General features: G+C 36.7%; 1 protein-coding gene across 2 annotated transcripts in view; it reads left to right on the top strand.

Moving 5' to 3' along the window:
* The window catches only part of LMBRD1 (LMBR1 domain containing 1), a 66,066-nt gene that overhangs the window by 17,954 nt on the left and 35,019 nt on the right, over window positions 1-13,093 (top strand). The window contains exons 6-7 of one of the 2 annotated variants that reach the window (XM_015284746.4): window positions 2,083-2,198; window positions 5,125-5,198. In XM_015284746.4, the coding sequence (XP_015140232.2) occupies window positions 2,083-2,198; window positions 5,125-5,198 (190 nt within the window). The remainder of the gene's footprint in view (window positions 1-2,082; window positions 2,199-5,124; window positions 5,199-13,093) is intronic. The other variant, NM_001006413.2, reaches the window with a different exon arrangement.

The following is a 13,093-nucleotide window of genomic DNA, read 5'->3' on the forward strand; positions in this document are numbered from 1 at the left end:
CTGTTAAGTTACTCAAAGAAACCATAAAAGCTGGATTCAGCCTGAAGTTTAAGAACAGCTTAGTCTTGGATAATTTTCTTGCTTCATTAGAGATCTATGTAATTGTTTTTAAAAATGTTCTGTTCCAGATAATCTTGTAGTTTTGATCTAAGTTGATGACACTCAGTGAGGAGGATTCCTGTATCTGAATTGTTAACATGAATATTTGTACTCTAATTGTAGCATCTTGTTATGAAGCATCTTACTGTGGCAGTGATGTGCATATCTGAAATAGCATTCAAGTTCTCAGCGCATAATTTGCAGTTTATCACTGAAAGAAAAGCATAGAGAAACAGACTTACTGGCATACTTAGAACTAAACTTACTTGCAATGCCCTTCCTGTCTTAAAATTATCTGCTTTTTAAATATAACTTATTATTTATTCCTGGAAGCGTTCATGGCTAGGTTGGTTGGTGCCATGGGCAGCCTGTTCTAGTGGGTCGCAACCCTGCACCTGACAGTGGTCTTAGAACTGGATGAGCTTTAGAGTCTTTTCCAACCCAAGCCATTCTATGATATCATATGCTGGAGGCAAGGAGCTTGAGATATTGCAATCTACATTAAGGTATCTCTATACAGCAGCCTCTTTTGAATTAAAGTATTTGAGGCTAATGAATATTTGAGTCTAAAAATAGTTTCCCTAGCTATCGGTGTTCAGTATTAAACTTGTTACATTAGCTTACTGTAAATTAATACTTTCTGAAAACTTAAATAATTTAATTAGAATTATATGTAGATTACAGCAGAACTCCTTTAAGGAAAATAGTTTAAAACTCCTTTGTTTGAAATTGACTTGCTAGAAATAACAGCTAGTGGTGATCTTTGATTTAAGGATCAAAAAAGACCTACCTATACGTGTGGTGCTTGTTCTGCCAAATGTTAATAGTTTCAAATTCCTTGTCTAGCATTACTTTTGTTCTACAGCTTATACCTTGTTAATAAAATTGTCAACAAATGTTTTAAACAGGATGTTTGATTATATTTTGTAAATTTCTTTTGTGCCTGGAACTCCAAGTGTAAGACAACACAGTAGACTGACATAGTGTAATGTGCTGATGGTAGTTGTTATTTAGCATATCATCTTGTTCCGTTGATAGCTACTATGATCCATTAACCATTTATGTAACATAGCAAAATAGTTCAGACTTCTGTCAAGTTTTTCTTGCTTAATGTTTGTGGAAAATTAGCCTAAATTGCTCCGTACTAGATTGGTGTAATGCATGAGCTGTGTTTTAGAGCTCTTTTGGGACTAGACTAGATGCTGGTCTGTAGACAGCTAGGCATGTTAACTAGGGCTCGCTTTTGCTGTGACCTGTGAAGCTAGAACCCAAAAGTTCAAGTGGGATTGTCTTCTGGCTGGTTGGCTACTAATTGAGGGACCGTGTTCAGAACAAAAGATTTCTGCATGTTTGGGACTGAAGTGTGTGAATTTCTTGCCACTGTATTCCATTTTGAGGCCCTTATTGCCGTATGGAACTTGAGAAGGGGCAGAATTGTAGACATTTATCTCCTTGTCATGATTTATCTGAATCTTCATTGCAGAGTGTATAAAATGGGTTACTGTGGATTCTACTCTGCTTATTAACCTTTGACAGTCAGGTCTGTAGGTACCAAACAAGAAATGGAGTGCAGAAGCATTGCTGTAGTTGTAATAGTGGAACATAGGAAGTTTAATTAAATACTTGGTGTGGGAATCTTGAATTTTACTCTAGCATTCAGAAATGTGGGGTTATAAGATAAATTGTTTCAGTGATGCTTATTTTTAAAAAAAATACGAATGGGTCAAACCAGGTGAGTAAATCAGATTAATGTATCCTTTAATTAATGTATCCTTTAATGATGCTTGAGTGTAGGATCTTTGTCTCTCTTAGGAATGGCACATGATCTCTGATCTAAATTAATTGTATGTGTGGAATGTGAATTGAATGAAGTATTCCCTTTAGAATTTGTTAAATTTAACCTTAAAACAGTTTTTTTCTGCAGGGATAAATGTATTTCTGTTTTCTGAAACTGAAAGTAAATCTTAATGTTTGCCTTACTAGGATAAATAAGACTCTTTCTTGTTCTAGTGCTTTTGTTCCTTTGGATATTCCAAACAAGAAGAATTCCACAGAATGGGAGAAAGTGAAGCTTCTGTTTGAAGAATTTGGAAGCAGCCGTAAGTCTGAGATGATTTGTTCTGAACTTTGCTTTACTTGCTACCAGCTTATTCTGGAATGCTCACCATTAACTGAACAAAAAAGTAACTTTTCTGATGGTGACTATTTTCTAATTTGAGTCTATCTGTTCCCCTACAGTTATTCTTCACAGTAAAAATGTTTTTCTAATTCAAACAAAAATAATCAGAACAGTTTAAGTATGTAATGGGGGATTAGTAGTGTCAGCTTTCATTATTGTCCTTTCTTTTTAAGGATTTTAATATTGTCTCCTATGATATTTCACTGTGGAGGTACTTGGTGGGGTTGGGAAGCAGTACTTTCTTTCGGTGGAGTTCTCACTCATAACAGCTATGAGTGTTACTTGGGTACCCTATAATCAATGAGCTTCAGTTCGGTCAATGTGTTACCTTGTGATATAGCAAACTTCAAGTGGGTTAATTGAGATATTGCTGGTCACAGTAAGAGGAAGAACATTTCGCAGGCAAAAAAATCTTATGGATCTCGTGAGTTTTTTCCTCTTCATTCTTCTAGGGTTAACCTTTTCTAAAAATTGCATTATAATTGGAGTAGTTCAGTTAGATGAGACCTACAAAGATCATTAAGTCCAACCGCCTCGCCTCTTCAGGGCTAACCAAATGATAAAGTATATTATTAAGTGATTATTCAGATGCCTCTTGAACACAGCCATGGGACATTAGTCATCTCACTAGGAAGACTATTCCAATGTTCAAGAACTTTAGATATAAGGAAATTTTTTTTATCAGTCTGAACCTTTCTTGGCTCAGTGTTGATGACAGTATGAGTGGGAATGACACAATTACCAGGAATCGTCAGTTGCTTGTCTGTTTCCTTTTTATGCTTGAGTTTGACCAGGAGCTCCATGTTCATCCACGCAGGCCTCCTGGCATGTCTGCCTGACTTGCTTCTTGTTCAGGTGGACCATTCTTGAGCTCAAAGAGATAATCTTTGAATATCAACAAGCTTTCTTGGGCCCTTCTTCCCTCTAAGGCCTTGTTCCATCATACTCTTCCAGACAGATCCACGAGTGGCTAAAATTTGCTGTCCTGAAGTATAGAATTATGATCTTGCTCTTTGTCTTACTTTCCTCAGGATCCTCAGCTTTACTGTCTCATGGTCACTGCAGCCAAGGCTGCCTTCGATCTTTGCATCACCAATGAATCCTTTCTTTTCTCAGTATGAGAGTTAGCAGAGCACCCTTCTTCCTCCCTCATTTAAGTAAGGAGGCTGTCACTGATGCTTTCCAGAAGCCTCCTGCTGTTATTTCTCTAGCAGATGTTAAGATGCTTGAAGTCCACTATGACGACCTGCACCTGTGAATGTGAGGCTACTTACAAGATGTCCATGACAAGTTATTCTGATATTATTCTGATGAATGGACTTGTCATCTGTAGCTACCTCCTCCAAAGCAAAATTTCTCTGTGTTTAATACTGAGGTGGAAAGGAAACGCTAAGACCAGTGTAAGTTAAGTAATATGGAGTACTGATGTATGCAGGTGTGAAAGTAATACTGTAGTATTTTTTCATAGAAAGTGAAGCTGTTTTTAGAAAACTGCTTCTCTCTGAAATAGATATATTCAGAGCCTGTTTCTTAGCAAAGGATCTTAAAGCTGTCATGAGCAGAACCTGTCCTCTTGATAAAGCATTTTTTTGAAGTGAAAGGGTTCTAATAATTGCAGATTAAGGTATTGTCACCTTGCTGTATTCTTATAGAAATACTTCTCTAAAATCATGCTTAGAGTAAAGCTTGTGCTTTTTCATCTAGAACCAATAGATATTTCTTTCCAATTCTGCGAGAAAGCTTTTTATTTATTCAATGTAATATCTAATTCAATCAACTTTACCTTAAGAGCAGTTAAGAGCTTTCATTGAGAAAGCAATAGACCGTTTGTGTTTCTTTAATGCAGTAGAAATGAGAAACAATGAGCTGGTATAGAGTACTGAATCTGAGCTTTCCACCTACAAAAAGTGTAGCTACCTTCTGCTTTACAAGATTGTATTTGTTTTCCTGTTATTGAAAAGGAGTCTCTAAGTCCTGTTTCTGGCTCTACTAGCATTCTCCTGTGACTGACTTCCTTGGATTAAGCAACAGTTGAGACTGAAGGGACCTGAGATCTCAGAACAAATCTAGTCCAGTCTCCTGCTGGAAGCAGGAAGTTGTAATTTCACATTGGGCTGCTCAGGGCTTTGTTAGCTAGGTTTTTGAAAAACCAAGGAATGGAAGCTTTCGTTCCATGGTGGAAAAAACTTTCTTATCAAGCATGAGTATACATGCTGTCATTGTATTCAGCATTCAAAGAGTTTGTCTTTAGGGATGAGTTTGGTGCAGCATTTCTTTTCCCATTCCTTCTAATGTTTTGAGTGATAGCAAGGCAGCAGCAGCTCCTCGGTTTTGTGACTCTTTTCTAGTTTGTATCTGGATGCATGTGGTCTGAGGCCAACAGTCTGACTTGTTTGGTTACTTGAGAGAGCTGTGCTTGACTGATTCTTTGAATAATGCCTTATGAGAAAGAGGGGGTGACAAATCTGAGGTGAACCATCCAGGATGCATGTTTACATTGTGGAAAGCTGTCACAATACACTATGGAGGTTAGAAATAAGTCTTGGATGAAAGTGTTCATATGGTTGGAGCAAGTTCATAAGTGGCTATTTAACCATTTGACTGAATGCTTTATCTTCAAGCTTCTAGTGAAGGAGAGATTGCTGTCCTGCTTCTTGCAGTAGTGGAGGAAGAGCAAAAAGCTATACTAGGTGAAATTCATGTCTGAATTAATATCTGGAAGTTACAGTTTTCTTGTTTTGCTTTTCTTCTTATGAACTGAAATGTTGAGAAATCAATTCAGGAAAAGTTCTTTCACCTCTATTGTAGGAAATTACAGCAGGTTTTTTGGTTTTTTTTTTCTGCAGATGGCTTGACTGCTCTTTCATTTTCCATTAGTTCCCTGACTGTGATTGGAATGTTGGCGGCTATCACTTACACAGTAAGTTATTATGGAAATATATCAAGTCTGTATATTAATAATAGTTGGCAGTGTAATGGACCATGCTCCTTTGGAAATCTGTTGTTGTGCCTACTAGCTTGAGCAGTATCTTCTAGCTGGTTTTTATCACTGTTTTGAAGTAATACTTCTAATTTCTTGGAGTTAGAGAAATAACTTTTTTTATTGCAGCTTAAGAACCAGTTTCAGCACTTGAATACAGTTCAGACTTGGGTTCAATGCATTTCTCAGGGGGAGATCATTCTTCCACATGGCTTGCAGTACAAACTTGCTGGTTTCTGCTGTTCTAAGTCCTTTATCTCTTTTTCCACTCAGCAGTGAGGAGCTAAACGTTCCTTTTTATTCATTGCACTATAGGATGTGTTAGACTTGGTCTGGTCAGTCTGTATAATTCTGAATGTGACTTTACTACGACTATTCTACATCAATGTTTTTATCACTATGGAGTTCTGCAAGACTTCTGCTTGTAAAATAACTTGATGTGTAATGAAAAATTGGAAACTTGCTTTTCTTAAGTCACTTGATATCAGCCAGTTTTTAGTGTTAGAGTATTAAATTGTCATCAAGATAAAACTTTGTGAGTGTGAATTTTCAAAGCCTAACATTAACTGCAGATGAAACTGTAAAGCTGGTATGAATTCTGTGCTTTCTTGATAGATGTTAATCTTTTAGGTATGTTCTTTCTAAGATAGTTCTTTCATTGCAGCTTGACTAATAACGTAATAGAACCATGTCGTTTTCCTAGTGAATTCTAAAGTGGTTCAGTAACAATAGCTCAGAATAAAATTATTCCATTATCTTGAAGTGCTGCTAGTCAACAAGATGTTCTGTGGCAGCTTGTTTCGTTCACTCACTGACAACTATTGCAGAATAAGGATAAAGGAGTGCTATTTTTGACTAAATAACTGGATAAGAGGGTGAAGTGCTTACTAAATAATATCTTTTGATTCCGAAATAAGTCTAAATTTAGTAAAAAATCATTAGCATGTTTTGTTTTCTTTATATTCATGACGTTCAGCTGACACAAGTTACAGCAGGAGCATGGGAGTCCATTCAGTATAGATCTGTAAATGAATATCAGAACACTGACAGCTCAGTTATGATCAGGCTCTGTGCAGTAAGTACGAGAGCAATTTGGTTGACCGACTAACAGTAGTATCTAAGGTGAGCTGACTTGCTCTTGGCTCTATTTATTAAGCGCTTACTTTGAACTGAATCATAAACCTAATTAAGCCTTTTTGTGACTGACGTAGACCATTAAATGGTTCAGACTAATTTGCTAACATCTAGATAGTGTCCTGGTCAAAAAAGACCTCGATCCTTGCTTAGCCTGTAGTAACATGTCACATTTTGAATTTATTTCTCTTAATTATGGAAGGAAAGATTAATCGCTTGTGCACTACGCTAACATAACTCAACATGTCGACTTTTCGACCTTCAAGAAACTAAACTTAAGAATGAACTTATTACTTGGGAGAATATCCTCAGAGTTCTGCTGCTTTTGTATACCCAAGTATGGGTTTATTAAATGTTGATGACGTCAATAAGCATCAAAAGTGCAAGACTGTTTAGTTTTAAATACGTTTATTATTGACTGAAGCATATACAGTGTTTTGGTAAGTAGCGTTTGAGAGCTTTTGAATTTATTGCTAGTATTCCTACTTAATTTCTTTCTTACTATGTCACTGATGTGGATTTATTTCCAAGTTCAGTTTTTAGGCTCTGGTTAGCTGTATTTCATGTGCTTCTTTCCTCGAGGCTAGCTGAACCTGGAAATGTGAATTCTGCTCAGTGACTCCAGTGTGCTATGCTGTCTGTGTAGGCTTTCAAATGAAGACAAAAACTTGTCCTTAAGACAAAAATAGTTGTATTTAATAATCTAATTATTATTTTTCTTAGATTAGTTTACCTTAAAAGCTTTGAGCTATGTGTGCAAATGTTTGGAGCATAGAATGACTTTATTTTGCTTGTATTAGACTCCTAAAACCATCACTTTTTTTCTACAATAGAGATTATGACATGGTGGGAGAAATGAAGGAACTGTTTTAAAGAGGGTGTAGAGATGAGCTTGCACAGTCTGTCCACTTTTTTCAAGAGTGCTGTTTGACTCTTGAAGGGAATCATAGAATCTTATGAAGAGACAGTGAATTAATTTTCACACATAAGTGAACTGAAGTGTAAATGCAGCACTTTCAGTAAAAGCACCTAATAAAGTCCATGTTGTCAGAACTAGAGTAAGAAATGTTTTTTTTTTTATGCTCTGGTATTTCTTCATAGCACTTTGCTCAGAGTGGCAGTACTGTACTAAAGCCATTCTTTGGACTACTGGAGCTATGATCTCAGTGACATGTGGGTGTGATGTGCTTAGAGTTGGATTTATATTGTGGGCTGTTCTTTTCCCAATGGTAGGACTTAATGTGAAATTCAATTTAGTGAAAAAATTGTGTGCTGTTATAATTTCCTGAGCCTCAGAGAGAGAGACACTAGTAAGAGAATATCCTCTTACCCTATACCACTTTGGATTACTCCAGACCCTATGATTGAGAGGAAAATAAGCGTAATTCTGAAAAGAGTAACTGTTGTTCTTTCTGACTTCCTAGGTCAGTGTTTTATACAGTATGCCTTTTAGTTTAGGATTTTCTGTTAATATTGTGTTAAATAAATAACCTCTAGATTAAAAAATAAAGCAAAACATCAGTACTCAGGCAAGTCTATGATGAAGCATCTGTAATGCCTGCCTGTGATTTTTAGACATCTAACAAATAACTAGTTGAATACCTGTATTTTTTTAATGCAGGCTGTTTATTACAGTTCCTGGAGATGGCAGGCCTTCACGATTAGTCAAACGACTCCTTGGTAATTGGTGGTAGATTCTAAAGTCCAAAAGTAATATCCCCTTCTGTAAAGGGAGCAGAAGAACAAAGATGCTGATGTGATAACTCGGCACAAATGTTTAGCATACGATGAGAAAAAGGTGGAGAATAAGTGAGAACATAGCGGAGTGGAACTCTGTTACCACATATTATTTCTAAACAGAAGCAATCTTAGATGTTTTGTTCATCCTCATTAAGAGTTGAGGATCTGCAGATCAGGGAACAAAAACCTTCTACCTGTACTTCTGAAAATCCTCAGGCTGTTCTACTGCTAGTTCTGTATTTTGTGCTGTTTAAAAGGTATGCAGTTATAAAGAAAATGAAGTAGAGATGCCGATGTATCCAGTCTTCTATATACTGATTCCTATTATTGTAGGGAAAAATTCTATCTAAATATATAATAAAGGCTGAAGTGTGTTAAGTGATAACCTAGTAAATGTTTTCATACCTAATCTGTATTGTAACAAATTCTTAAACTAAGGGTGGTTTTATGTTAGAGACCTACTATTTTAATGCAGAGCACTTAAAGTGTACAGTAATGCTGTGCTTGTACTTACTGACTTTGATTTAATCTTGAAATTCTATTTCTTAGAGTACTACGAAACAGGCAAATTAAGTGGATGCTACTTAGAGTGTTTAATATACAATTTATCTGTTCTACAATTAATCAAACATTAACAGTAGTGCTCTACCCTAAGATTGGATTATAGCTGTTCTAAAGTAACACTTCTGTGCTGTGGTAATATGCAGTACTCAAAAGTTAAGAGAGTCTTTGGTATTGATACCAGGAAGCCTTGAGTTTCAGTAGATACTGAGATCCAAAGCTCACTTATGCCTATGCATGATCCTAAGCTTTCTCTCTGGAAACATTCTTCCCTAGGAAGTAGTATTTTCTCTAGGTTGTAAATGACTACAGTTTAAATTATGTAACTAACAAACTTATGGTGATGACTAATCCACTTGAAATCTATTTTAGTACTACTGTCAGCATTGATCTGGTGCTTTGGGCCTCCAAAGTAACTATTGATTTAATGTGTTACTTATAAGTCTGTGCTTATAAGTCAATTCAACACAAATTGAAGTATCACACTGGACTAGGATTGCTGATGGTTGCAGACTCGTGATGCTGACTGTGGTGGAAAGATGGATAATAATATGGTTTTGTGGCTTTCATTTTCTGTGTCTCTGAGTATCAATATCTATCCACTAAACTTGATGAATGCGTGGAAGAGGTTTTTTTCACAGTATGAGAAAGACAGAACAATCACACTGAATTGTGGACTTCACCTCAGCTTCTAAATGGAGTATTATAAAATGAGCTGATAAAGATCCTTAGGTAATTTAGCAGAGGGAATTGCCAAGTCCTACACCTTGGGAGGAATAACCCCAGATACCAGAACCTACTAGAGGCCACTCAGCTGAAAATCAGCTTGGCAGAAAAGGATGTGGAGGTCCTGTTGGACACCAACCTGAATGTGAGAGAGTAATGGGCGTTTCTTGCAAAGAAGGCTAATGGTATTCTTGGCTGCATTAGGCCAAGCATTGCCAGCAGGTTGAGGTGAAGGATCCTTCCAGGATCAACACTGGTTAGGTTGTACAAGTACTGGGTCCAGTACTGGCTGCCTCAGGGGGAGAGAGACATACAGGAGAGAATCCAAGAAAGGACCACCAAGATAATGAAATGACTGAGGCATCTCTGCTATGAGGACCGGCTGAGAGAGTTGAGACTCTTCAGTCTGGAGAAGGGAAGGCTCAGAGGGAAATCTCATCCATGTCTATAAACACCTGAAGGGAAGGTGCAAAAATGGCAGAGCCAGGCTTTTTTCTGTAGTGCTCTTTTCTGTAGTGCCAGGTCAAGAAGTAGTGAACACCAGCTGAAGCAGAGAAGGTTCTCTCTGAATCTTAGGAAGCACTTCTGCACTGTGCAGGTGCCTGAGCACTAATGTAGGCTGCACAGAGCAGTTGTGGAGTCTTTCAGTCTGGAGATCTTAATAATTTGCCTAGCTGTGGTCCTGGGCAACCTGCTGTAGGTGTATCTGATTGGAGGAGAGAATCTCCTGAAGTTCCTTCCAATCTCGGGAATTCTGAGATTCCATCTACCTTATGCACTTGTAGGATTTACAAATGTTCCTAAGGGTAGCATCTGCTGTGTTAAGGCTAAAAGCCTAAGTAAATGAAAAACTTGATGGGACAGTGAGTGATTTTTTTTTTATTCACTTAATGGTATTTGTTTTGCTCTTTGCTCACCTAAACTATGTTGGAAAACTATTATATCACAGTTGTTCTTTTATACAAATATTTAGGGTTTTTTTAACCATGTAACCTCTTTTAATTGCTACTATGTATCTAGTGCTTAAGCTACATTGGGTGTTTTATTGATAAACAGTATTTAGTGTCTTCAGAGAAGTAGGTAGTTCTGTGTTCCAGGAGTCTTGGGCTTTGCAGGACTGTGCAAAGCTATTCTATGCCAGAGAATAGTAACAACTTCTAAATGGTTTGGTAAGAGGAAAGTTTCAGAAATTACTTGTGCAAGTGGAGGGGACAGTGATATGGAGCAGGGGGTAACATTTAATACTCGCTCATAATCTAAACATTGTAGGGTGAAGAGAAAGTGATTTATAACTTAAGAAACCTAATTGTACAGGAGGCAAATGCATGTGCTTTGGCAAATAATTGTGGGGAAAAGTATTTTAAGCTATGGAAGCCCAATTACATTTCTAGTGAGTAACTTTGGGTTGATCCCCGTTATTAGCCTGGTTGTCTTGAATATAGTAGTGAAACTCGCACTTGATGATGTATTTACTTGCTGAATATCCTGAAAAATGATGTTTTCTGGCATTATGGGAACAGGGAGAGCAACTAGGAAAGGTGTATGTTCTGAATTTTAACTTTCTGAGGGGGGATGATAGTAGTTTTATCAGGAGTGTATAGATGATGTTGGTTACAACTTATCACGTGATAGATATGTTTATATTACAAGAGTGTAAGCTTAAATCTCATTTTATGTACATTGTTTAAATTGTTTTTTTGATGTGGCTCAACTTTCAGTGTTATCTTTACAAGAGAAAACCCATTACCAATTAAAGCTTCAACTCGGTCAAGTTTTCTGGTGTTATATGACATGTAACACTGAAGTACAGCACTTGGTATGGCAGAGTTTTGAAAGAAATATGGATGATCCTTAGGGAGGCTCTACAAATCTGTGACCTTGCTGATTTATACTGATAGCTTTCAATGTCTACAGTGTGAAATATAACAAGAAAATGATAAATTAGGACTGCAGTGCTTTGTTTGAAATGGTTTCACAGATGATGTAGTTTGAATCTATTTTCATTAATGCGTTTTGCGTTGAAATGGTTTTACTTTGCCTTAGGTATTAATACAATAGTTGTTGTCAGCTCCAGATTGCTATTTGAATTCAAAGCGGAATTACATATTACTCACACAATGATAGGCAGGTTAATTTTTGAGTGATCTTGTGAATCTCATTTAGCACGTCCTTGAAGGATGATTATAATTGGCTTTGTAATTTTTCCAAAACATTTAATAAGCATTATTTGATTTCTCATGGAATCATAAAGCGATCTTTTCTCCATCCTGAAAGAGGAGACATTATTTTATTAAAAAAAGCTTATTTTTTTGTCTGCTGACAAATTTAATGACCTTTTCACAAGTAATTTTTGTACAGAGCAAGATCTACTTTTCTTTCAATTGACTTTTATTAAAGGGGAGAAAGCTTAAAGCCTTTTGTAATCTGTCTAACCTTAAAAGGAGTCGTTTACTACTGATTTTCTGTTATGTAAACTTCAAACAGTTATTGAGAAACCTATGAATTAGTGGCATTTATGGTCGTTGCTACTTAATCACTTCAATGTCACTTCTTAAATGCAGAAGAAATGTAGTTATTTGATTTGGTTCGCAGAGAAGCAATCATGCATAAGTAGAATAGCAAACCAATTTGTTCTTTTGTTTTAACAACCTCATTGTTACTGCACTCCTGGATTACTATAGAAGTTCAACTGCTGAATCAATGGTAGTTTTCTTACATTCAGATTTGTAGAAATTACACTTAATTTTTAAGTTTATTTTTTCTTGTCTGACGATATTCTGCCTGATGAAGCGATGCAGAATATGACAACTGGGCATAGCAACTATGTTCAGTGTTTCAACTGACTGAATTAACTTTTTTGACAGTTGATATATCCAGCAAGAACAAACTCACTGCACGTGCTGTAGTGCAGAGGCTGTTGTCTTTGAATGTAAGTGTTTAAGCTCCTTGAGTTATGTATCACGTGAACCCTGCTTGTCTTAGAGTCACTTATTTTTCTATAGGGTTTATCTTTTGAATCTGCGTGGTAGAAATGAATTTTTGTTAATATGAAAAATGAAAGTGAATATATTAAAGCAGAAAGATAATGTCACGATGAGTGTTGCAGAAATGGATGACTCTTGCATTTAGTAAGGGCAGTCTGTTCTGTGCCTTTAAATCTTTAACAGTGTTCTTGAAAAAATTGATGTGCTATAGAAACTGGAATATTGGATACTAAAACTTCCCGTGAAAGAACTGAAGCTTACTGGTAAACACTGAATGATTTTTCCAAGATCTATATAATGAGCATTAAAAAAAAAACAACAAAACACACAAAGTCATGCACAAAAACCACTGTCCATGAGATCATAGAATCATAGAATCCTTAGAGTTGGAAGGAACCTTTTTAAGATCGCCAACAATGAACAGGGACATGCACAGCTAAATCAGGTTGCCCAGTGCTTGATCCAGCCTCGCCATGGAAGTCTCCAGGGATGGGGGTGTCAAATGCATCTCTAAGCAACCTGTTCCAATGCCTCACCACCCTCACTGTAAAAGATTCTTTCCTTATATCGAGCCTACATCTACCCTCTTTAAACTTGAAGCTATTTCCCCTTTTTTCTGTCACCACAGACCCTCCTAAAGAGTCTGTCTCTTCTTTTCCTGTGTAGTTCCCCTTCAGATACTGAAGGGCC

Source organism: Gallus gallus, chromosome 3 (genome assembly GCF_016699485.2).
Source record: "Gallus gallus isolate bGalGal1 chromosome 3, bGalGal1.mat.broiler.GRCg7b, whole genome shotgun sequence".
Lineage (NCBI taxonomy): Eukaryota > Metazoa > Chordata > Aves > Galliformes > Phasianidae > Gallus > Gallus gallus.